General features: G+C 40.9%; 1 protein-coding gene and 1 non-coding gene across 23 annotated transcripts; both read right to left on the reverse strand.

Moving 5' to 3' along the window:
* PABIR2 (PABIR family member 2) lies at positions 1–25,643 on the reverse strand. 22 transcript variants are annotated; one of them, XM_002763285.7, is made up of 11 exons: positions 25,547–25,643; positions 24,500–24,746; positions 22,253–22,328; positions 18,224–18,280; positions 17,869–17,912; positions 17,731–17,785; positions 17,376–17,477; positions 16,691–16,752; positions 15,418–15,482; positions 11,110–11,206; positions 1–2,669 (listed from the first exon to the last, which is right to left on the reverse strand). In XM_002763285.7, the coding sequence occupies exons 2-11, from the start codon at positions 24,595–24,597 to the stop codon at positions 2,525–2,527; spliced, it is 801 nt and encodes a 266-aa protein (XP_002763331.2). In that variant the 5' UTR covers positions 24,598–24,746; positions 25,547–25,643; the 3' UTR covers positions 1–2,524. The 22 variants fall into 22 exon arrangements, with proteins under 22 accessions (XP_002763331.2, XP_035143505.1, XP_017824057.1 ...); XM_035287614.3 differs by lacking the exon at positions 24,500–24,746; XM_017968568.4 differs by lacking the exon at positions 18,224–18,280 and having other exon boundaries at positions 1–1,732; positions 15,418–15,479.
* Positions 11,345–11,480, reverse strand: LOC118150857 (small nucleolar RNA U109). Its single transcript, XR_004738984.1, has one exon. It is a non-coding gene; the product is annotated as a small nucleolar RNA U109 (small nucleolar RNA).
* Positions 25,644–26,597: the final 954 nt, after the last annotated feature.

The raw sequence follows: 26,597 nt of genomic DNA on the forward strand, positions 1-26,597 counted from the left end.
TTTTATGCATGTATACACACTTTATTAAATTTGCATTCTAAGATATACACAAGGCCAGCATTTCACAAAACTTCCGATTATTTCAAAAGCAGTAATCATGAAACAGTGATTATATAAGTTAATCAAGCAAAAAAATTATAGTTTTATCATATCATCTCTTACACCTGTTTTCAAATAGAAGCCTGAAATATATGATATATATTAGAATAGGAAGAGAGAATTTTACTTTATAACAATCACTTTTCAAATATTAGACTTTATATAAAAATAAAGGGGTCTTATCAACAAAGTTCACCTGGGAGTTAGCCTATGTTTTTATTTTAAAACAATCCCTGCAAAAAACTTAATTTTCCAGTCCATTTAAACAAAAAATAACTAAAAATGAACCTTGGGTTAAATAATAAAGTGAATCATCTTGTCTCCTAGTTCTCATACCACTGGAACAATTTCCATTTCCCGACCTAATCCTACCCCACCACTGAATTTCAAAAATTATTGTAAATATCATCATATTTCAGTTATTTCTTAATAGTGTTAAGTTTGAGCCTAAAAGTGATGGCCAAGTGTCCCTTTAAGGCAAAGAGGACAGTAGGTGGATAAATCTCCTGTAAGACAAAACTGTCTATTATCATTATAGAGGCAGAAACATTTTGACATGATCTTTTACAAATGGAATAGATACACTGCATACCATCAAAGAATTTTTTCTTTATAATGGCATACTAGGGGACAAGCTTCATAATAGATATATTTATGTTAGGTTTGAAGAAGTAGGGACTTTTCCCAGATGAGAGCAATAAAAGAAATAAAGCCATTAATGGCTGTTACGGTTACAATTTAAAATAAAGGGCACATCGGCTGCTGTAACAGAACTACTGCACACTAAGTGGTGCTCTCTTGTAATTGAAAGAGAATGGGTTTTCCTTCAAGCCATATGCTATTACCAGTCTGTGAGTGCCTTCAAAGCACATAATCTTCCTTTAAAATCCAAGGATCTTTGCCTTCAAAAGACACAAATGCAGTAGTTTTCATTTCTTACATTCACTTAAAAATTGAATAGTATGATTCCAGCAGGCAAATCTGCATATTAAATATAGACAATCCAACCACAGTATCTGAACATTAAAAGAAATCTAGCACGACAGACATTTCACCTAGTTATAAAGAACGTAACAGTTGATTACACTCAGATTTCTTAAACAGCTCACTCAGGAGCTTCCTCGTCTAAAAATTAAATAACGTATGGTACCTCACACTTACAGCATGTACACAGTTCACAGCTGAAACAGCTTCCTAAAAGCAGAATGCACGATCACATTGACTTTTTCAGCTCCTAAAAGCTTCTTTGTAGATATTAAACTGCCCTCACTATAAGGCAGTATGAACAAGAACTGGATTCTGAGTCTGGTGACAACACAATAACTAAAACACCATTCACCGCATGACAAAACAAATCTAATGACAAAAAGGAACCAGAAAAAAGCAGCAACAGAAACAGTATGTGGCAATCATATACATAAAGCCCCTCTTCCACCATATCTTATGATATACATCCCTTATAGCACAACAATGTACCCCAAGGCACCTAAGGCCTCATAATACCACCCAAGACACTGACAGCTCCATGGACGCTTTTGTACACAGTGGTTTGTGTGTAAATAACTATTCATTCATTTGTAGATGCTCCACACATCTGGTCAAGGCAGGAATTTCTTCTCCTTGATAACACCACCTAGAAATATCAACAATATTTTATATATTCCTTAGGGCAATAGGTTTGAGGAGAAATATATCAACTGTGGTACCAAAGTCATAAAAACCTGTGGTGACTAATCCAGGCATCCTGTAAGTCCATTTACCTTCTCAGCACTAAAATCAATGCTCACTTCACACACCCCAACAGCAAAGAAGCAATAAGGGTAATGAAAGCGACTATGTGTTTCTTCCCCTCTGTGAGAAATGGCATAAGCAGCTCAAACAGGAAAGGGAAACAAAATAATGTACTTTAAGCTGATGCAGAAAAATAAAAATTTAATATAATCAAAAGCAATTTATATACTATCATGAAATAAAGAGAGAGAGATTTGCAACCATGTAGTCAACAGAGAACAAAAAAAAAAAAATCTCTCAAGCAAGAGAATTTCTGATCAAATCTGTCATATCACTGCTGGGGAAAAGAATCATTCAAGATAATACACATCAGTGCCTTTCTTAAATGTATAGACTCAAAATAGGTGTTCTTTGAGGCACTAAGAAAAAAAATTCCTCTAAGTAATCAAAAGTAAGCATTTGAGATTTAGTCACTAAATTCAAAATGAGATCTGTAAAACCAGGTCTTAGTAAGGCCACTAGGCTCACAAAATTGAACTTTGGAGGGAAGAGATGCCAAAGAGTATTAATAGCATCAGAATGGGTGAAATCTGTAAAACTTTAATCCTCATTATGGATCAAAGTTCTCTGCGTTCCCCACTAAACATTTTATGTAGGAAACAGCAGTTAAAACGCTGAATCAGAAATGGTTAAGTCACTTGGGTGAGAGATCATCCATCAAGATGAACGAAGAACATGAATTGGAGCATGCTACTGGAGACTCTGCGGTAGCGCTGCCTTTAGCCAGCGGGTCTGAGGATAAGCCACTGCTGCTACTACTGCCATCCAAAATGTCTGAACTGAAGACAAAGCAAAAAGAATTATAAGCAAATGCAACTATCGGGGTAAACATAACATGCAATGACACAGTTCCAAGAGCTCACAAATCAGTAGATCACTTGTAAATAATAAAAAAGCATCAAAGCCACAGCAATGAACTAAATGATATACTACATTATAAAGCCACAAAAATGCGAAGTAAGACTCTTCAAGGTCCTGTATCATTTGAGTGTCCCCCCGGAGGCACCAGACTGTCCAACCTACAATAAACGTTCCTCTTGACATGCCATGGTTTTCGGGAGGGAGTTCCTTCACTTCACTTCAGCTCAAGACATTTCTATCCTTATATTTATCTTTTTACCTTCCCATCAGACTTGGAGCAAGAAGAATGGTTATTTATTGAGGTAACCATACTTGGACTATCTGAGGTGTTCGATCAAGTACACTGTGAGGCAGTCCTCATAGTTCCTCTACTCTAAATAAAGTCTTTCAACTCCCCTGGTGTTGATCACTTCCCCACTCCCAAAGGGCCTTCAATCCAAACACATTTTTTAAATGATTTCCCTCTCCCATTCTATGCCGTTTATAATTCCTTACACTGTTTCCTTTCTTCTTGCTTTCAAAACCCAAAGGTCTATTTCTAGAAGATTCCATTTCTTTGATCCCTTCAGTTATTCTCCAGTTAAGCTTCTAAAATGAATAATCTACACTCATGCTCTCAATACCCATAGTCTATTGCCTCTTTAATCCTGACAACTGACTATTGTTCCTACCTTTCCAGTAAAACTTCTAATTTGGACATCGAGAACCTCTATACCCAGCCCAGTGATTCCTTCCCTATCTGGCCCAGGGACTTATTGTTCCCAGCCATCAACTTGGCCTGCATCATGAATCTGGCTCCATACTTCAGCAGGGAACTGAGAGCCTTTGCAGTCTGGCATCAAGTTGCCTTTCTGGCTTTGATTTCCATCAATCCAATAATAAGCTCTATGCTTTATATTTGCCCTCAATTCATTCACTTATTCTAATATTTACCAAGTGCCTGCCAGGTGAAGGAAGCACACTGGATGTTAGAAATACAATGGTTTCGGCCAGGTGTGGTGGCTCATGCCTGTAATCCCAGCACTTTGGGAAGGCCGAGGAGGGTGGATCACCTGAGGTAGGGAGTTCAAGACCAGCCTGACCAACATGGAGAAACCCTGTCTCTACTAAAAATACAAAAAGTTAGCTAGGCATGGTGGTGCATGCCTGTAATCCCAGCTACTCAGGACGCTGAGGTAGGAGAATCACTTGAACCCAGGAGGCGGAGGTCGCGATTAGCCGCGATCGCACCACTGCACTCCAGCCTGGGCAAGAAAAGCAAAACTCCATTTCAAAAGAAAGAAAGAAAGAAATTCAATGGTGTTTAAGACAGACGTGGTCCCAGCCCTCATTGAATTTACAGTATTGTGCAGCAGACAGACATTTAAATAATCATGCTAATAAATATATAATTCTAATTTGCAATAAAAGTGATAAAGGAAAGATACAAGGGGCTATGAGAATTTATAAAATGGGTAACCTAATCTAACTTGGGGAATGAGAAAAGTTTCCCCAGAGATGATGTTTGCTGTAATCTGAAGGATGAGCAGGCATTAACTAGTTAAGGTTTGGGAGGAAGCAAAGGTAGTTCTAGGAATCAAAGCAGGCTATTGTGGCTGGGGTACGGAAAGTGAAGAAAACACAGTGACAAAGCGAGAGAGGTAATGGGCAGCTGCAGAATTTACACAGACACTTTTTATTTTTGAAAAGGAAAACAGCATAGAATTGGAGAAGGAATTACGAATCAGGAAATACGGGTTCTAGTTTAAGTTTGGTCACTAGCACCTTTGAAAAAGCCCATCCTAGTCTAACATGTTCTGGGTCGAAATGTTATGAGCCTTTAATATTATCATTTTTCTGAATTTCCAAGTTAATGTATTTCCAGTGTTAAAAGTAACCTATAGTACACTTGAAAGTTTCTGGGCCCTATACTACCCTCAATGAAATATATCACCCCACCCCTTGCTTCTCTGCTCTTTCTACTTTTCTTCCAAATGTCATTTCACTCTATTGCTTGTAGATTGTTTTTAGGTGGAGACAGACTACAAATAGGCTTTGGAAAAGTAAAAATAAAAATGGAAACAGTATATTCCATACTACGTCTACTCTATGCTCACTGCTGTCAAATGCATCATTAATAATACCACTTTTAAGTAAGAACTTTGGAAAATTTAGCTGGCTCTGATATTTTTTCAACCAAATGGCAAAATGGGTCTAAAATATGAATTACTAAAACTACTAAAAGAAAGTTGCACAGATAATCCAAGACACTGGAAAATCAAAAGACCTTTCTATTTGCCTTTGGAACATATGTGATTTTTCCTCCTGCAGCTTTTTGCCTAGACTAATATTAAAATGAATTTACTTTCCTAAAGCACATATTGGCTGGGCAGCCGAAGGACACGCTCTATGCTACTTGGCAGGAAGAAATGGGCTTAGATTAAAATTTGGCCACCAAGCAGATAATCTGAATATAAATAAAGAATTCTTTATTCCATCCACCAGACTTACGGTGAGCCCTGGGTTAAGAGATTCCATTTGTAATAAGACCTACCTACTTCGGTGAATCCTGTATTCATTCAAAAACACAAAACTCATGCGGTAAAATCTGACTTCTAACACTATTGATCACCTTAAGAGAAATAAACTAATGGAGGAGCAGAAAAAAAAAACCCTGAGCATTTCATTTCAGAATGTCTTCCCTATTATTAAAATATAAATGTATATAATTGTGTTTGTTAACAGAAAACAGCACACTTACATTTAGTCTCCACTGCAACTTAGATTCAGAACTTGGTAAATCTTTAACCAGTCATTTTCACTAAACTAAAATCTAGTTTCCGTTTGAATTAATCTGGCACAATTACTCATGGTCATGGAAGCAGAGACTTCACGTCACAAATCACTCGGTGTTATTCTATCCATGTCAAGTAAGACTTACATGATTTTTTAACCCACAGAAACATCACTGCACAAAAGTAATTTTTACAGAGTCTACTATTAAATCTTCTTCTAGAGCTTCTAAAAGCAACGAGGTCTGGTCTAATTTGAGTTTCTCTCTTCTTTCTTTCCTAGCTTAAGCTCTGATGGAAGTGCTAATGAGCCTTACTTAGACAAATGGCTGAAAGCCAGACAATAGTAAAAAAGGATCTAGACAATTTAAATGGGACATAGGAATCCCTGAATCAAAACGGAACGAATTCATTCCCGCCACTGAATATACATACTGGGGCAATATTTGAACCATACAACCAAAAGTACTTTTGACTTAAGGAGTGTCCTATCTAGAAAAACTAAAGATGAAATATAAGTGACTCATTAAAACAGTCCAATGATAAAGTAATAACGAAAGTAGGATATCCAGTGTGATTCATGCTATCACCCCATCTGGGTGAGCCACTTTGTGCCTTGTCCAGTCAATAAGCGGGGCTCTATCAGATTAATGACAGGCAGGTAAATACACTAGAAATTAGTGACAGCCCTATCAAGCCTAGCAGAGATTTTGGTATAAGGTATGATGACAGGGCACCTGCACCCCGCTTGCTGTGGGTTAAACTGATATATATGGCATGTTCTCTGGTCTCTACTATTTTGTCTTAAGGGTCCCAGTATTATCCTTCTGAATAACCTCTATGTTTTTAAGATCACATATTTAAATATCAGTCTGCAGTCATGCTGAGGACAGGCTTGCTCATTTTTATGGTGGAAGTAGACAGGAGTTTTAAACTATGAGCACAGATGTCTAAGTTGCTCACATCGACATTTCTAAAGTATACTCTGTGTGTGTGTATACATATACTTTAGAGATGAATGTGTATACATACACATTCCTATTAATTAATGACTAAAACTTATTTTCTGTACCTGTCACATATTCATGATGAAATTTTGACATGACACATATAACATTAAAAATAATGTTAGAGGCCAGGGACAGTGACTCACACCTATAATCCCAGCACTTTGCGGAGCCGAGGTGGGCAAATCACTTGAGGTCAGGAGTTCAAGGCTAGCCTGACGAACGTGGAGAAACTGCATCTCCACTAAAAATACAAAATTAGCTGGGCATGGTGGCACACGCTTGTAATCCCAGCTACTCAGGATGCTGAGGCAGGAGAATCCGGGAGGTGGAGGTTGTGATGAGCTGAGATCACACCATTGCACTCCAGCCTGGGCAACATGTTAGAACCACTAAGACTAATTTAACAAAAAATGTGTTAAAACTATCACATTAACACTGATGCACAGAGTAAGAAAATTCATGAGAGAAGTTTTCCTTTCATGAAAAAGAAACAGACTATCACTTAATTGTCACTGTATGGCCAGCAGCCCCAAAAACTCCTTTATTTTATATAGTATGCTGCAGATACACACAGTCTCACTCCCAACAGAACGAAGAGCAGATTAAGAGCTCGCAACATGCAGAAAGAATCAAAGCACAAAGGTAGGCTGAGTTACGCTCAAATTTTGATGTCCGTAAGGACTAAATAAATGCAAAATGACATAATTCCTGTCTTGTGGTTGATAATGTCCTCCAGATTTGATTGGCAAAGATTTAAGAATTTTCATTTAGTAAAATGAATAAATAAATAAAAAGTATGCCTAACTGGATACAAACTCCAAATGGGTCCACACTCAAGTCTCAAATTTAATTTATGCTTCAAAGATGTCAGCTTTTAAAGATTGTTATGTAATATATAAACTTTAAAGGCTGTAAAAGCCATCTCTCCTTTTGCTGGGTGGGGCAGGGAATAAACTATAAAGATTTAAATTATAAGATAACATCTACTAATGATCTGATCCTTTTACTGCTCTCTAAAAGATAGAGGGCAGCTGTTTCTGTAGTTTCCTTAAAATAGTGATCATTAAAACCATCCAATGATAGAGTATCACAAAACTAAGATATTTGGTGTGATTCATGCTATCATGCTATCTGGCTGAACCACTTTGGGCCTTGTTCAGTCAATAAACTCAGTTCTATCAGATTAACAGCAGGCAGGTAAATAAACAAAATTAGCCACAGTCCTATCAAGCCTAGCACAGATTTCTTAGTTTTGTTATCAAGCAGATTGCCACCTGTGGTAGCAGAAACCAGAACACAGCTGGTTCCTATCTCTATCCCCATTTCTAAAAATATGCATGTCTGATTCTGATTAATGAAACTGCATTAAAAAGACTGGGTGTGGTGGCTCACGCCTGTAATCCCAACAGTTTGGGAGGCCAAGGCATGTGGATCACTTGAGCATAGGAGTTCAAGACCCAGTGTAGCCAACACGGCAAAACCCCATCTCTACAAAAACAAAAATTAGCCGGGTGTGATAGTGTGCACCTGTAGTCCCAGCTACTTGCGAGGCTGAGGTGGGTGGATGGCTTGAGGTCAGGAAGCAGAGGTTGCAGTGAGCCATGATCACACCACTGTACTCCAGTCTGGGCAATACACCAAACAAGGAAAGGAAAAGGAAAGGAGAAAGAGAAGAAACGTTTCCAGAAAAGCAGAATCTGATTTTTTTTTTTTTTTGAGTGGAGTCTCGCTGTTATCCAGGCTGGATGGAGTGCAGTGGCACGATCCTGGCTTACTGCAACCTCTGCCTCACAGGTTCAAGCAATTCTCCAGCCTCAGCCTCCCGAGTAGCTGGGATTACAGGTGTGTGCCACCACATCCAGCTAGTTTTTGTATTTTTAGTACAGACGGGTTTAATCATGTTGCCCAGGATGGCCTTGAACTCCTGACTTCAAGTTATCCACCCACCTCAGCCTCCCAAAGTGCTGGGATTACAGGTGTGAGCCACCTCACCCAGCCAGGATCCAGTTTTAATATAAAAGGAACAAATCGTATTTAAAAATCTCTTAATTATAGGCAAAAATGTCAGCATCATTAGTATATAAGGTGTCCCCAAAGTCTTAGCACCATTTTAAGCTTTAATAACCTCAGAAGTACAGATGCTGCAAGTTGACTAAAAACCTCAACTGGAAGTTAATTAATCACCTAACTATCTTTGACACTTCATTTTGTGAATTTTGAGTAAGATATTACTTTAGCCATACTTGGCTTGTTGACATTCTATGAGTGGCTATGAATAAAGCAAAGGCCCCCTGTGTGAGGTAACAGCTTTTTATGTTTAAGAATCAAAAGTTGGCTGGGCGCGGTGGTTCACACCTATAATCCCAGCACTCTGAGAGGCCAAAGTGGGTGGATGACCTGAAATCAGAAGTTCAAGACCAGCCTGGCCAACAAGGAGAAACCTCGTATCTACTAAAAATACAGAAATTAGCTGGGCATGATGGCACATGCCTGTAATCCAAGCTACTCGGGAGGCTGAGACAGGAGAATCGCTTGAACCTGGGAGGCAGAGGTTGCAGTGAGTTGAGCCATTGCACTCCAGCCTGGGCAACAGAGCGAGACTCCATCTCAAAAAAAAAAAAAATAGAACAAAAAGTTTCCTTCATCACTAGTGTTGATGTTCCCAAGGCTCTCCTAGCCATTCATGGGTCTACGGAGTAGGGAGTAGCGACAAGGAAATAGAAGCCTCACAATAGCCACTGCTAGAGATGAAATCATCTCTAGTTTTTGCTGCTCAGAGGAATAAAGGTCTGGACAATGAGAGAAGACCCTTGGCAAATACTGCACCTTCTCTTTCCTTTCCTGCTTATTTCCATGAACCTGTTTTATGGCATCCTGCACTGTGAGCCAAAGACAAGATAAAAATAAGTCACCTCACCCTATATGTTTTTAGCTTGGTAAAATGCTGTCATACCTTTTACTTAACTTGGTCACTTGGTTAGTAACTAGGTAAGCAAACCTATTTATAGTCATGTGCCTATATTAAAACACACTTTACCATAAAAGTGATATGCACTTTCCACTAAGGATAGAGTTTCATCCAATAGTCCTCTTGACAAGCTTCAGAAGTTTTCTCTTTGCCATCATCTACATACCTGGAAAGGCACTCTGTACCAAAATTAGCACACTGAAGTAGTAAGGACAGACAGAGATGAGAGGAAAAAGAGACCGTGGGCTGAAAATAGCTAGAACAATCTAAAAGGCAACTGTCCCAAGGTTGGAACAGTACTGATCAACAAGACTAATAAATTAGAATAATCTGTGACTTCTTGGTCAACTAGAAGTACAGGTTATTTCACACAGAACAATGAATAAGGGATTCAGGAAGAAGGGATCGTCCATCTTTATACCTTATAAGTGGCTTATACACTTCTTCCATTTAGAGGGTATGATCTTGCTATTTTTAAACTGAGTGACTTTGTGGGCTTTTTAAAAAGACCTTCAGGCCAGGCGCGGTGGCTCACACCTGTAATCCCAGCACCTTGGGAGGCCGAGGTGGATGGATCACCTGAGTTCAGGAGTTCGAGACCAGCCTGGCCAACATGGCGAAACCCTGTCTCCAATAAAAATACAAAAAAAATTAGCTTGGCATGGTGGCCTACGACTTCAGTCCCAGCTAATCGGGAGGCTGAGACAGGATAATCTCTTGAACACAAGAGGCTGAGGCTACAGTGAGCCAAGATCACACCAGTGCACTCCAGACTGAGCAACAGAGCGAGCCTATCTCAATAAAACAACAAAAAAAGACCTTCACCCATAAAACTCAGGTAACAAAAAAAATTCTGAAAAGCAGTACACAATTGATTACACAAGTATTAGTGAGTTGATCAGAACATACTGAAAGATTTCAAATTATTACCTGGTCACTGCTACTTATCCCTTCCCCTTCCTTCCAGTATATGCATAAGCACTCAAGTGCTCAACTTCAGGTATAAGAAAAGAAGTCAGCTTTCTCATGAAAACACTGAAGGCCCTCAAGTTAAAGACCTAAACTAAAATGAGTAAGATTTTAAAAACTTGTGTGTGACTAGACCGTAGATTTTGTTATTATAAAAATCAAACCTTAGCATTGTGACGAAATATCTCATAATTTTCAAAAAGATAACAATAGATAATGCTAATCAGAGAATACTATGCTTGTGAGAACCCTGGTATCCTCTAAGTCTAAAGGACCTGATACAAAATAAAGGCAGAGCAGCTACCATCAGTACACATTGCCCACAGCCACCCAGGGACTCTTTCTCACACCAGCCAGCAGTTGACACTCTGCCACACCATTGGCAGCTAGTGACAGTCTGACCTAGCAGGAGCTGAGAAGGAAAGCAAAGGTGTCAGAAAGACACATACATTTCCAAAGGAAGTTCTCTTGACTTTTGAATAATCTGTTTTTTCACATTATCCTCCGTAGAGATTTCCCCTTCATGGGAGCATGGATAAGAAGTTGAAAACATTTTAAATTATCCCAATATGCTTTCAAAGTGACTCTTTTAAAATGGATTATACTCTAATATCCTTTTCATTTTACTTCATTTGTTTACCATGAACTGAGATCAGACAGTTGCGCAGCCTCCGGAGATAGCATATTGGTAGTGCCTTGGAAGAGTCTCTTGGGCTGACTTTCCGTCTCCATTTCACCTAAAACAGAAAAAGATGATGCTGCTATAAAACAATTTTACAAATACAGGTGTGGTGCTAAAATGGGATGATCTTTGTTTAACCAAAGCTCAGAATACTTCTTCAAGCCATTGCTTAAAAGCTATTTTCCCATGTGCTTTATATGAAAGAAATCTGCTGCCACATAAACTCAGCCAAAAGCTCAGCAGCCCTAAAAAACTTCACTCAATATCCACAGCGTGCTATGTACATACTCACATTCATAGGAAAGCAGAACACTGACTGCATCAGGCAAAATGAAGCAAAGCTAACCACAGCAGAGATAAAGAATTCCCAAACAGCTGAAACTCACAGTGACTATTTCATGCTAGATGATTAGCAAGGCCTTTTTATATATTTTGATATCTGAAGATTTCCGGAGATGGTGTCAAATGGATTAAAAAATGTGTAGTCCGATAAGTAGTGTATAAGTAAAAAGTTGCTTTCACACTATTTAGTGAAGTTTAAAAAGGTAAGTTTGAAAACACATCTGTAATCAAAAGCAAATCTTACTCAATTCACAAAACTGATATTGTACCGACCACCTCAATCCTACAGATTTTCTCAGAATTACTAATAGAAAAACTTTGCACCAACAGGGATAATGCGTAACATTTTGTTACCGGGAGTACTAAGAGTAAAACCCTAAGTTAGAATAAGCTGCTTTAAAAAGAGGCTCTGATTTCATTTCTACCATGCACATTTCCTGGTTCTGAAGTTCTTCCTCTGACTTTGAAAACAGAACGTTCAAGACAATTTAATTCATGAGCCTGTCTACACTCCAGTAGAAAATGAGTAACTTTGAACTTAAAAGTGTACAAGATTCTTAGAATGAAAAAAGATCAAGCAAGGATAAATGCAACATTCACTTTGTCCATGTTATCAGTTAATTCATATTATCTTTCCTCTGGAACGATGCTGAAAAATGCTGAAGATCTGGAGAAGTTGGTTTTTTCCACGCTTTAAAATGCAGCTTTTAAAAGTTGCTGCTGGGCTTTTCAGTTCACCTCGTTAGCAAAAGACTAAAGCCCTTTTGAGCAAAGAATTCCTCCATCTGGTGGTGTGTTTCGGAATAGCTGTAAAACTAAACCACCATACTAATTCCTTCAACTTCCTGCAACAAATTTTAAGTTAATAATAATAACGACAATAATAGCTTTATTTCCAACTGTTATTTTCACTTGCTAGCTACTGAGAACATTCCCAGGACTACAAATAACTCCCTACAAGATTAAGGGAAGACTGTTTATAAAATAAAAGTTATACACTAAATACAAATACTGTCACCATATCAGTAACTATTTTCTAGAGCACACCATCTTTAAGTTGTCTGAAATATAGCACTGTTGGAATCTGTGTACGATCCTATGACTGGAAAGTTCTGAAAGCCACAAATACCTGTTCCCCTAACAGAAAAGTTAGTCTCTTTATTGGCCCTGAAGGTGATCTGCATAAAGAAATCACTTGCTGAATTGCTTTTAAAAGTTATTCTTGGCCACACCTGTAATCCCAGCACTTAGGGAGGCCAAGGCAGGCAGATCACCTGAAGTCAGGAGTTCAAGACCATCCTGGCCAACATGGCAAAACCCCATCTCTACTAGAACTACAAAAATTAGCCAGGCGTGGTGGTGCACACCTGTAATTCCAGCTATTCGAAGGCTGAGGCAGGAGAAACGTTTGAACCCAGGAGGCAGAGGTTGCAGTGAGCCAAGATCACGCCACTGCACTCCAGCCTGGGTGACAGAGCAAGACTCCATCTCAATTTGAAAAGAAAAAAAAAAACAACAAACTTATTGTTATTAGCTGGGTGCAGTGGCTCACACCTGTAATCCCAGTACTTTGGGAGGATGAGGCAGGTTGATCACTTGAGGCCAGGAGTTCGAGACCAGCTCTGCCAACATGGCAAAACCCTGTCTCTACTAAAAATACAAAAAGTAGCCAGGCATGGTAGCTCACTCCTATAATCCCAAGTACTTAGGAGGCTGAGATAGGAGAATCGCTTGAACCTGGGAGGCAGAGGTTGCAATAGCTGAGATCCCACCACTGCACTCCAGCCTGGGTGACAGAGTGAGACCCTGCCTCAAAAAAAAAAAAAAAAAGTTATTGTGAAGACTCTTTTTAACGACACCTGACAGTTGCAATCATATAGTCACATCCCCAGGAATGATGAGTGAACCTGTGGTGCTGGCCGTGCTCAGTGGCTCACACCTATAATCCCAGCACTTTGGGAGGCCAAGATGGGTGGATCACATGAGATCAAGAGTTCAAGACCAGACTGGCCAACATGGTGAAATCTGGTCTCTACTAAAAATACAAAAAAATTAGCCAGGTGTGGTGTGGGGACGGGCTACTCGGTAGGCTGAGACAGTAGAATTGTTTGAACCAGAGAAGTAGAGGCTTCAGTGAGACAAGATCACACCACTGCACTCCAGTCTGGACAAGAGCGAAACTCAATTTCCAAAATAAAAAACAAAACAAAAAAACCCAAAAACCTGTGTTGCTTTAAAAAAAAAAAAAAAAAAAAAAGGGACAGGGTCTCACTCTGTGGCCCAGGCTGCGATATAGGCTCACTGCAACCTCTGCTTCCTGGGCTCAAGCAATTCTCCAGCCCCAGCCTCCTAAGTAGCTGTGACTACAGGTGTAAGCCACCAATGCCTGGTTAATTTTTGTATTTTTTGTAGCGATGGGTTTTTGCCACGTCTCAACTCCTGAGCTCAATGCAATTCTCCCTCTTCAGCCTCCTGAAGTGCTGTGACTACAGACCTGTATTGCCTTTTTAAAAACAGATGCCATCAGTGTCCTCTATAAGCATCTAACACTAGTGTTGACTGATGCTAAACTAAACTATTTGAGTCTACTGCTTTGTGGTTCAAAATAAGGTAACTGAGAGCATCCTGTTATATATTAAAAAAAACTCTCTAGAATTGAATATAAGGCAGTTCTTGCTTTGATGAAGCATAATTTGAAGAGGGGGTAAACCTCACCTTGTATTTCAGTATACAGCACATTTATGGATATGTTTGCTATGGCATTAGCATATATTTCTGCAGTTGATAAACTATGCATCTCTTTCATATTTGGATCAGAGTCAATTTTTGAATATATAATGATAATATGAATATATGAATAAAACTGTTATGAAGTATAAGAAAATATAAATGTATCAAATAACTCATTTACAAAATTAAGAATCAGTAGAGCAAATATTTGGAAGAATTCCCTAGAACACAAGAGAGCAATGCCGTTAGCTCATTTCAGACAGGAGTTCTAGCTGTTAATTCAAGCTTGGCTAGGTTTAAGAGCAGAAGCATGATGCATAGGTTTTTTCTTCCCCCCGCCCCCCCCCCCGCTTTACTGAGATATAAATGACAAATAAAATTATATATTTAAGGTATACAAGGTAATGACTTGATGTATGTACATACTGTGAAATGATGATTACAGTCAAGTTTTGTTTTTTTGAGACAGTCTCACTCTGTCGCCCAGACTAGAGTGCAGTGGCACAATCTTGGCTCACTGCAACCTCCGCCTCCCAGGTTCAAGCAATTCTCCTGCCTCAGCCTCCTGAGTAGCTGGGATTACAGGCACTCACCACCACTCCCAGCTAATTTTTGTATTTTTAGTAGAGACAGGGTTTCGCCACATTGCGCATGCTGGTCTCAAACTCCTGACCTGAGGTGATTCACCCTCCGCAGCCTCCCAAAGTGCTGGGATTACTACAGGCATTAGCCACTGCACCTGGCCCACAGTCAAGCTTTTTTTTTTTCTTTTGAGACGGAGTCTTGCTGTCACCCAGGCTGGTGTGCAGTGGCGTGATCTCGGCTCACTGCAACCTCCGCCTCCCAGGTTCAAGCAATTCTCCTACCTCAGCCTCCCAAGTAGCTGGGACTACAGGCACATGCCACCATGCCCAGCTAATATTTGTATTTTTAGTAGAGACAGGGTTTCACCGTGCTATCCAGGATGATCTAGATCTCCTGACTTTGTGATTCACCTGCCTCGGCCTCCCAAAGTGCTGGAATTACAGGCATGAGCCACTGCCCCCCACCTACAGTCAAGTTTTTAGCATATCTTTTGCTTTTCCTAGTCACCTTTTTTATGTGTGTGGTAAGAACACTTAAGATCTGCTTTCTTACCAAATTTCAAGCATATCACACAATAGCATTAACTATAGTCACCATGCTGCTACATACCTTTTCTTTTAAGAGGACCAAGAGCGCTGGGTCTAATGCACTTGACTGGACTCTGACTTCTCCTGCTTTGATGAAAAAACAAACAGGATAATGTGAAGAACATCCAAGATGCAAGATAAAACAGCAGTCCAACCCAACAAAAAAATAAATAAAATGGACAATAAACTGTATAAATAAAATTACTGAAATGGAAAATTCTTGTGGCATTGAGTAACTGAAATGCCAGTACATGATTTGACCCAGCATATGACAACCTGGAATAATACGGGCATTTTAAGCCATTTAAAATAGTCCATATGACAAAATACCCACAACAATTTAAAGAAAAAAGATGCTTTATTTAAAAAGTAATTTGGGGCCGAGCGTGGTGGCTCATGCCTGTAATCCTAACACTTTCAGAGGCCGAGGTAGGTGGATCATCTGAGGTCAGGAGTTTGAGAACAGCCTGACCAACATGATGAAACCCCATCTCTACTAAAAATACAAAATTAGCCGGACATGGTGGTGCATGTCTGTAAACCCAGCTACTCGGGAGGCTGAGGCAGGAGAATCACTTGAACTTGGGAGGTTGCAGTGAGCCAAGATCACGCCATAGCACTTCAGCCTGGGCAAAAGGAGCGAAACTCCATCTCAAAAAAAAAAAAAAGGTTATTTGGATTTGACTGTGAACTTTAACATTTTTCCTTATTCTTAAAAAGGATGTACAATTGTGTGGGGGTAGGGGTGTGTGTGTGTGTGTGTGTGTGTGTTTCCCCTCTAAATATAAATCAGCTCTAAATCCCTTTCAGAAAACTCTGGTAATTTGTTAATGGTAGATTACAGGCAGTGGTATATGGGTGTTCACTGTGAAATTCTTTCAATTTTGATGTCTGAAAATTTCAGCATGAAATATTGGGAAAAAAGATAATTTTTTTTTTATTTTGAGAGAGCTTTTGCTCTGTTGCCCAGGCTGGAGTGCAATGGTGTGATCTCAGCTATGCAACCTCCTCCTCCTGGGTTCAAGCAATTCTCCTGCCTCAGGCTACCGAGTAGCTGGGACTACAAGCATGTGCCTCCACACCCAGATAATTTTTGTATTTTTAGTAGAGACGGGGTTTCACCATGTTGGCCAGGCTGGTCTCGAAATATTGACCTCAGGTGATCCACCAGCCTCAGCCTTCCAAAGTGCTAGGATTACAGGTGTGAGCCACCGTGCCTGGCCACAAAAAGCTAATCTGAGAGATAAATGTAATGAGTGGCACTTCAGCCACATTTAAAATTCAAGTTTGCTTACCTTGAAAATCGTCTTGTACTGGGAACTGGACTTGGTGGCAATCCACTGCTGCTCACAAACATCTGTAAGGATGGGGAAAAGCATTACTAGAAAAAACATATTCAATATTTAAATAGTTCTAGCACTCCTGTTTTCTTTTTTTTTTTTCTTTTTTAGAGACAGAGTCTCCCTTTTGCTTAAGCTGGAGTACAGTGATGAGATCACAGCTCACTGCAGCCTCAAACTCCTGGGCTCAAGCCATCTTCCTGCCCTACCCTCTTGATTAACTAGGACTACAGGTGTGCACCACCATGCACAACTAATTTTTTGTATCTTTTTTTTTTTGTAGAGATGGAGTCTTGCCATGTTGCCCAGGCTGCTCTCGATCTCCTGAGCTCAAGTGATCCTCCCGCCTTGGCGTCCCAAAAGAGTTGGGATTACAAGTACGAGCCACCATACCAGGGCCCCAGTCATTATCAAAAGGTTCTTTTCAAAAAGACAGACACAATATCCTTAGAATTGCTTAGCTGTCTGTGTGCCTCATAACTAAATTGTGTGTATATATATATATTTTTTTTCCTCTAAATTATAGCCATAGATTTTCCTTCAAGGCATTGGATACTTTCAAAGCAGGTTGATTTGTGTGTGTTTTAGAGTAAACAGCTCAGTATGTGAAAGAGACTTAGTATCTTGTCAATTATCCTACCTTTCCAAATCCCCTGGTGGGCGAAGGTGCTGGAGAAACTGGAGTGAAGTCAATTCTCTTAGGAGAATATAATTTCTCCTGCTTGTCAAAATCACTGTCACTCTGTAAACATAAAGTGTCATCTCCTCATAATAAATTCAGCATATCACAGCTCTCATTAACAACTATAACACACCCAGATTTTCCAAGGAAGACGGTATAGACTCTAATATTCAGCTGGAAAAGCAGAAATCAAAAAACAAGTATCACTTTGGAAGTGGAGGGGGCAGAAGTGTGCAAAAAAAATTAATGAAGCCAGTGAGCAACATAAAAGTTTCCAGAAAAGGAAAACCAAACAGCCATGAGCAAACTTTACCAGGCTTAAGCTCTCATCCCAAGATTGGCTTATCTGCATCGCCGATTGTATTTCCCTAAAATAAACAAAGGGAAGGGCCGTCAGTGTTTACAAACAAGACACTTATTAGCAGAGGCCCTGCTCTTGTGAAGAACTAACCTTTCATGTGCAGTTTCTCTGTTCATCATATCCAGACCTTCTTCCTGCAAAGACAAACATGTGCTAAAACGGTAAGATCACTGACAAAATATTAAGTCTTCCACACACTGTAATTTTAATCCACATAGCTCTCTGCTTCAAATAAAAGAAAAAGACTTTTCTACCTCATTTGACATAAGCACAGGACAGCAGAGCATTCATGCCACTTGTATATTTTATCTGCATGCTCCAGAAGAATTATAATCTGTCTCCAACTAACCAGATTTGCATCCTAACTCATTTTAATATCTAAATCTTCAAAATAAAAATGTAAAATTCAAAAAACTTCCAATCTGAGCTAGTAAGTAAAATTTACCCTTTTAATCTGATGCAATCTGCTACTAGGAATACGATTAGGTGAGGATGACAGCAACTGCAAAGAAAAAGTAAACATTTACTACTTTCTGAATCACAAAGCAGCAGTCTGCTGTCAGTACTGGTGTACAACCTCTTCCTAGGTAAGTTTTCATATTCTTCTTCGAAATTTAGCTCTTTAGATCACTGAACATTAATGCACTAGAGGCAGTACATTCAGTCTTCAAAAAGTACACCAGGTGTCCAACCTCAAAGCACCATCTGTTGCTAGACAGACACTGACATCAGCACTTTTCCCAAATGAATGTGAAGCTACGTAAATTTAGAGAAATAAAGACTTTGGGCCTTAGAAACATCCCTTATCCCACTTATCTAAAAGAAAGAACTATATGAGAAGGGAAAGAAAAAAAACCACCAATGCTATTAATTTTTATTACCAATGCAGCAATGGGGAAGACAGGCTAGTGAGTCTAGTATGTAATATTTTGTCTACGACTGATGCTTTTCAAAAACACTTTATAACTGCAGTGAGGAGGTTTGGCTTACATAATCCAAATCCATTCTAAAACCTGATCACATGCTAACACTACAAACCTTACTAGTTAAGAAACAACAATCTGGAAAGATGAGTTCTATCTTTAAAATAACTGATGCTTTCCCTTAGATAATCATTTTTTTAGTAACACAAAGCAGAAAAGATTTGGGGGCCAAATTATGTTCCTTCACAATAATTACAAGATGGCCACAAACTGTAAGACACAATTTATATCAACAGGTCTTAGAGAATTGTAGTGGTCATAATATTAACAACTACTATTTAGCCTATAATGAAATGCAAATGAACTTGTAATACTATAAAACCAAATAACAAGTATCCTGTTTAAGAGGCCCTACACTATTAAAACTTTTTTGAATACTAATGTAGTGAACAGTATAAAATGGTGATAAAATGCTCTAAGTTTCTTTAGGCAAAGGCTAATTCAGGAAAAATTTGTAAATTATCCACTAAAATATCACTACCACAAAAGATAATCATTCATCACCCACCCCTTTTACTTTTTCCTCTATTAGGCTTTGAAAAGAGAAAATCTTTAGCAGTAAAATCCATTTTCAAGTAGTTTTTCTATTATGGAAATAATACATGTTTACTGGTTAACTTTTTTTTTTCTTTGAAGACGGAGTCTTGCTCTGTTGCCAGGCTGGAGTGCAGTGGTGCAATCTCGGCTCACTGCAACCTCCACCTCCTGAGTTCAAGCAGTTCCCTGCCTCAACTCCCGAGTAGCTGGGGCTGCAGGCATGTGCCACTACGGCTGCTAATTTTTTCTATTTTAGTAGAGACGGGGTTTCACCATGTTGGCCAGGATGGTCTTGATCTCTTGACTTCGTGATCCACCCACCTCAGCCTCTCAAAGTACTGGGATTACAGGTGTGAGCCACCTCGTCCAGCCGCAAGAACAGTTTTTTAATGGAGTTGTGGTTGAAGCAGCATGATTACAGACTGGCAAGAAATGAGACAAGGAAACAGAGGCAGTGGAGTGCAGGTTATGCTTTGAAAGAGCTTGCAGAAAGGAATAGGGAAGGAGAGACCTACGAAAAAGAAAACAGTTTGTTTTCCCTCATCAAATGTGTGAGTCTGGAGAAGGTGGAAAGAAGAGAGCCCGTAAAAAATGGGGAAAAGATACAAGATAGAGAGGAGATGACAGACTGAGCAAAGCAACAGAAGAGTCAAAAGCATATGTAGTAGGAGTAGAGAATTTGAGAGGATTGGCAGTTTGAAAAAAAGAAGATGAATTCTTTGGGACATATTGGATTTATGGTGCTCTTGGCCCCATGATATTAGGGAGAAATGCCATATGTGAAGGTAAAGGTATTTCACGGCAAAGAAAACTGACATTTACACAAGATGGGTGCCTGTCTTCTTTGTGAAGTAAGAAGGGTCATCTGCTCAACGGACAAAGTGGTGACACTAGAAGCTGATAAAATCTTAAAAAAAAAAAGATTGAGAATATTGCTTTGAAGAATATCATGGGGACAGGGGCACCTAAAATCCAGTATGTCCCAAAGAATTCACCTTCCCCTTGAACCTACCAATTCTCTCATTTTCTCTACTCCTTCTAAAGGCAGCACCAACCCCCTGTTCACCAACATACAAAATTTCCATCACTTGGAATCTTCCTTCTCCTCGTCCTTCTAACTAATCAGCTGATTAGCCATGAAGACCCTACATCTGCATATCCAGTCCACTTCATCTGCCAACACCTTACTCATCGCAGGTTACTATGGGACACAGATAAGCATGTTAAGATTTATAGCATATACTGTGATAGAGTGTATACAGTGTAATTAATATTATGATAGTTGTGGAAGCCTGCCCTGAGGAGATATAAGGATTAAACTGAGTTTTGAGAGACCGAAAAGCTAGAAAGGAGAGGGGTAGGAATGAAAAGATTCATCAGGATCCACAAAGAGCAGTGAGTCACCACGGCCCTTTCAGAAAACGAGGTATTTCAGTGAGAGATGAACCTGGACCACGGTTGATAAAAATCTTCTCATCTTACAAAAGAGGTAAGTGAAGTGTAGAAAGGCAAATTCACTTTCCCTTCTTTGCTACTGTTATCAGGAGCATGGCCGTATAACATGTATAAAGATTTTTCATACATCCAGCAAAAATAAGTAATATTTTCCAGTATCCTCAGAGAAGGAGATGAAGTGAATCAAACCTCCAGATAGCAAACATTTCCCCCTGTAAGTATTTTTAGCCATTTCAGTTGGAAATGGAAAGTTCTAAAATATGTTCTATTTTTCCCTTTCTTCAACAAATTATCCCTATCGGAATGGCACTGGGAGATCTCTATTCTAATCCTAGTCCTGCCATTTACTAATTGTGTGATTCTGAGCAAGTCACTTACATCATCTTGAGTTTTAGCTGCTGCTGCTGCTTTTAATTGGGAAAAATATCTTTGCCCTCCCTATTTCATAGGGGTTGTTATGACAATTAAATGTGTGAAAGTACTTTGTAATATGTAAAATATGATATAAGTGTAGGTATTACTAGAATTTATGAATAAGTTAATGACCCAGGCATCCCTAAGAACATTATTATATGATGCTCCACCAGTGGCATGCTTGGGGTGCACTAACAGGCTCTTAGCCTTTATAGTAATTAGTCACAAACTAATTTTTGAAAAACCTCTGCTTTCCCATGTTTCCCTCTCCTCCCTTGCTAGCAGCTATTAGTATACCTTTAACCAAAATGCATCTCTTCTAATTTGCTGCTTCTCACACACTATTGGATTGGAAGCTTATTATAATTGTGCATACATTTTAGATGATTCAGAGGTCAGAGGCTCTCCTATAAATAAACCGATGAACCTCTGTGCACAGACTATGGAAATCTAGTTCTGCCATTTAGGGATCTGTCTTCTTACATCTCAGATGTCTTCCAGAGAATTGAAGCTGCTGGATAAGTGAGGTCTACATGTGAACTGCTACTATGTATATACAAAAAAAACAAAAATCTCATTGTAATTTCTCCCAATGCGACCAACTAATAAAGCAATCCCTGACAGCTCTGGCTAGAGATCAGTCACAATCAATAACTCTTCAGAGAATATAAATACGAGCATTTTAAACGAGTCTTCATTTCGGAAAACCAGCATTGTTTAACAGGTTAAGTGTCAGCCACACACACTCTGCTGCCTTTGAAGTGATTTGTGTATCCTAGGACAAATGAAGACCACTGTTCTCAGCTATAATTAGTAGTTAATCCTGACTTTCCTCACAAGCATGATGCAAATAGTGACAAATAACAATGAACCATTTAAAAAAAATACAAAATCCCACAGCAAAGAAAAATGGTTTAACCACGTATTCTTTTTGTACCAAAGCTGAACGGCCACAGCATAAGCAGTAAACAATCAATCTTTTCTTTCCTAAACAACTGTGCATAGCACATCATTTTAAGAAAGAACTACATTTCTAAGTATTTTCCTCAATCTAAATCACATTAGATACTTACTTCTATACTTACCAAGCTGTGACTGCTCATAATCGTTGTACTATTCCTCCGAGTTCTTGTGTAAGGTTGAAAAACCTCTGAAAGGTCACTGAAAAAAAAAAAAAACAAAATTAGTAATATATTCTAAGGGAAGATCTCTTTCAAATACATTAGCACCGGTTCTCTAGTTAACAACGAAATCTTCCATGGCTCCTCATTTCATACAGAGAATGAACTCCTCACCGTCCTCTCTGCAGAGCTTCCCAAGTGGTATGCTGTGGATTACAGGTTTGCAGAGATACTGATCTCAGTGGTCGGGGGGCAGCTGGGAGAGGTGGTGCAGGCAGAGCTCCAGACTGGTTGACTCTAGCTGCTTCTGATCAGAGCTACGCCCCCAAACCGGTTCCCACCAGACCTGAGCAGCCTCATCTGTTTACCCTAGAGGACCAATGAGTTCTGTTTTCTGTGTATGCCATGACGCGAAAACGAGTGAGGAGCACTGTTCTACAATACGAGGTGGATCAAGACATCGTCCCCTCTCACCTAAACATGCGTCTTACCTTTGAACCCTGCTGTTCGACTGAATAAACATACCTGAGGTCGTTGCCCCTTCTGCCTCAAATGCTGTCCCTCCTGCCACCATCTAATAAAATCCTCCCTCTCCTTCCATATCCATCTTGAATGCCATGCCCTCCAGTGAAGACGTGGCACAAACCTCTCTTCATTCCACAAACGGAATGCAATCACTCCCTTCTTTGAACCCAAAGAATACAATGGGAGATGAGATGCTTCTTGAGACATCTACTTTTGTCTCTTAATAAAGAGAAATGTGTATGTGTCTTAAACCCACTGCTACAGAGGTGTTTTATTCGTCTTGGTATAATATCCCTGCAGTGCCTAGCCAAGGGTGATGCCCATAATAAGGATGAGAGTTCAAGACGCATTTTCAGAACTGAACTGCACTGGGCTTCCAGAGCCCACTGAGATCACCTATTTCAGCTCTCTTGATTTTCAAATGAGAAAACAGACTCAGAAAGGTTAAATGACTCATTCGTGATCATAGCAGTCAGTGAAAACTGGGACCAGGCCTGGTCTCCTCGCTCCTTCTTGTGTCACATCATGCTATGTTTTCAGTGATTACTTAAATCATGATTCAAAAAACAGCATGTTTTTGCTACAATAGTCTAAGTGCAGGTCCACAGAATTGCTGAAGTCCCAGCAATTGCTTGCTTACCAGATTTCAAAAGACAACTAGAAAAAGACCAGTTTATTGTTACAGTAACAAAATAAATGCAGGGCCAAGGACAGCAACAGAAAAGCAAAAAGTCACTCCTACATTCCCTCAGTTTCATAATTATATTTCATAAATGAAAAAGTCAACGTTTTTTCCCCAAAATATGGATGTTGTAATCAGTTCAACAGCAAGGATTATCTTTCTTTGCTTTCACTGTGCTTGATTAATATGTTTTTGGCTAATTGTACTCTCATCTCCTTTTTTGAATTAATGCCATTTCTAAAGGGTCTCGAAAATTGGCTTTCTACCTAAGATGAATTGTCTACTTACAAAAGTGAAATACAATAGGCTCAGGAGGTGAGCCAACCTAACCGTCACTATTATAAGATGCTACCTGAAAATAGACCCTCGGTGATTTATTCATATGAAAACATAAGACCCTACCACTGAAATTCAAGAGTTCGTTCTCTTCATTGTTTTCTAAAACGTGTCTTTTCACTGATCCTAAGCTACAGACCACCCTCTCTTTTTTTTAATTCACTGCAACGCATTTCAGGCAGTTTTGGAACCTGAAAACATCAGGGCAAATCCAAATCGTGTACCATGATGTGAATACACCACTTAATTACAATTTATTAGATAAACTGTGATTTATTAAAGTAAACCTCTGTTAATGCCAGGATTCCTAAACTAAGCTTAGAAATAGCAGCTCTGAGAGACAGGTGTCAAGTTGCACGTCTAGTTCCAGGGGCTTCGGTCTGACATTCTCTGGTGTAAGTTAGTCAAGGCGAGCAACCTGTCAGAAGAGCCAGAAGCTTTCTGCAGTTCCTTTTTACAGTGGGACAACACGGCCCCAGGTAGAGGGTGGCCGTTTCCTCCACAATGCCCAAAGTTGGAGGTCAAACTTTCACTCCACCCTGGGACCCGTCACTGTCAAGCAAACAAATCGCTACCCCGTCAGGTTGAAGAGCCCAAATGAGCGCAAACGTGTACTTTAGGGAAGGAAGCCCTGAACCCTGCATTCCATCTTCCCCAACCCTGCTCACCTGAGTCCATGGATTAGGGGAGCACTGCTGGATCTCCTCAGGGTTCCCCCATCAGCTGTGTTAAGCTCAAGGTCCAGCTCCATTTTCTCCTGAGCCATGTCAGACTTGCAGGCAGGCACAGCGGGCAGTGCTCAGCTCCTGGTGCTTAGCTATGGACTCCCAAGACTCTCACTGCAGGACTGAGCTGCTGGGGACTGGCAGCTGGGGGCGGGGGCTAAGGGGCGGAGGCTTGGGGCGGGGGCGGGGGCTGGGGGCGGAGAAAAGTAGGAGAGGAGGAGGAGGAGGGAAGGAGGATGCTGATGAGGAAGGGAGGATGATGGTGAGGCAGGGGAGGAGGACGGAGAGGTAGTGGTGGAAGGGGACAGAATGAAGGAAAAGGATGGAGGAAAGAGGAGGATGGAGGGGAAACAAGGATGGAGGGAGGAGAGAAGAGGGAGGGAAAAGATAGATGGAAAAGCAGGACAGAGAGGATAAGAGGAGAAGGGTAGAGGGGGGAAAGGGAAGGGGAGAGGGTGAAGGAAAGGAAGGGGGCGGGGGAGGAAAGGGAAGGAAGAGGGCAGAGGGGAGGGAGGAGGACAGAGGGAAGGGGAAAGAGGAGCGCAGGGGCAGGAGGAGGAGGTCCGGGGGAAAGGAGAGAGGAAGGAGAAGGACAGAGGGAGAGGAGGTGGGGGAGGAACTAGGCAGCGGCGGAACTCATGCTGCTATCTTTCCGGCTGAGGACCACAAGCGGGGCCCGGCTACAGATGCTGCGGCTGCCCGGGCAGCGCTAGCACCGAGGACCTGACAGTCGGGTGGGACCCGGCCAGGCGGCCTTGGCGGCTCCAGCTCCCCATGCTCGGGGACCCGGTCCAGCCCCCCATGCTCCCGGACCCTGTCCCGGAGGCTCCTCAGCCCCGGGGTCGGTGCTTCTCCCCTCCCTGCCCCCCTCCCGCCTCGAGGACAGGTTGGGGGTTCGGCCTCTCAGCCGCCGCCGCGGTGCCTCCTCTTCCTGTCTCGGGTTCTAATGGTCTGGGGGAATTAGTTGGGGCTAAGACCGAAATCTACAACCTGCAGTATTTTCCGCCTCCCACGCTTCAGAAGCGGGAACCTCCGCGGGGCCAGTTCTTCCGCGTCCGGGCACCCCTCGGGTCCTGCGCACGCGTCCAGCGGCCACTCCAATGGGCCCGCGGGCACGGAGCGTGCGTGGGAGCCCCGCCTCGAAATCCGCCTCCAAAAGGGAGGAGCGTTTCTAGGGGGCCTGTCGTCTTCCTCGATGGCATTGGCCTGGGGACCCTGGCGCCCAATTTTGAAAAGAACCAATAGTTTGGAAAAGCTGGAGCATCTGCTGTCAGGAAGAGTTTGGTCCAATATTCATGGGAAAAACAAAAGCATAGGGTTTCCACCTGATTTCACTCCAAATGTGTACGCTCCGACCTCGGTGATCCCCACTCATGCCCTAAATCCCTCGATTTTCTTAGTCTGTGTCTGGAGAAGCTGATTTCTTTTTCAGATCATCCATTTGGATGCACTAGACAAAAGAGGAGTGGGAAAACAAAAGCAATGGATAAAAATAAAGCGAGCATCATGAGATTTCGTACAGCTAATGAGAAAATCAGCTCTGTTTTGCAAGCACCTTTAGCTTCAACAAAACTGGGAAAAGTCCTGAAGAACAGGTAGCAAGCAGAACCAAATGTTTTTTCTTACTAGGAATGACGGAATCCCTGACAATCATGACTCAGAGTGTCAGATTTGGATTTCTTTTCTTTTCTTCTTTTTTGAGACAGAAGCTGGCTCTGTCACTCACACTGGAGAGCAGTGGTGCGATCTCAGCTCACTGCAACCTCCACACCCCGGCCCGGATTCAAGTGATTCTCCTGCCTCAGCCTCCTGAGTAGCTGGGATTACCGGCGCCCGCCACCCGCCACCCGCCACCCGCCACCATGCCTGGCTAATTTTTTGTATTTTTAGTAGAGACGGGCTTTTGCCATGTTGGCTAGGCTTAGTCTCCAACTGCTGACCTCAGGTGATCTGCCCACCTCGGCCTCCCAAAATGCTGGGACTAGAAGTGTGAGCCACTGCGCCCAGACGAGATTTGGATTTTGTATTTCACAAACACCTA

This window comes from Callithrix jacchus, chromosome X (assembly GCF_049354715.1).
Source record: "Callithrix jacchus isolate 240 chromosome X, calJac240_pri, whole genome shotgun sequence".
NCBI classification, from domain to species: domain Eukaryota; kingdom Metazoa; phylum Chordata; class Mammalia; order Primates; family Cebidae; genus Callithrix; species Callithrix jacchus.

Excerpts from the sequence above, each read along its gene's own strand:
- PABIR2 (XM_002763285.7), bottom strand. The coding sequence starts at position 24,597 with ATGGCTCAGGAGAAAATGGAGCTGGACCTTGAGCTTAACACAGCTGAT. Across the intron at positions 17,478-17,730 it reads GGGATGAGAGCTTAAGCCTG|AGTGACAGTGATTTTGACAA; the intron begins GTAAAGTTTGCT and ends TTATGTTTACAG. Across the intron at positions 2,670-11,109 it reads CTGTCTGATCTCAGTTCATG|TTCAGACATTTTGGATGGCA; the intron begins GTAAACAAATGA and ends CTTTGTCTTCAG.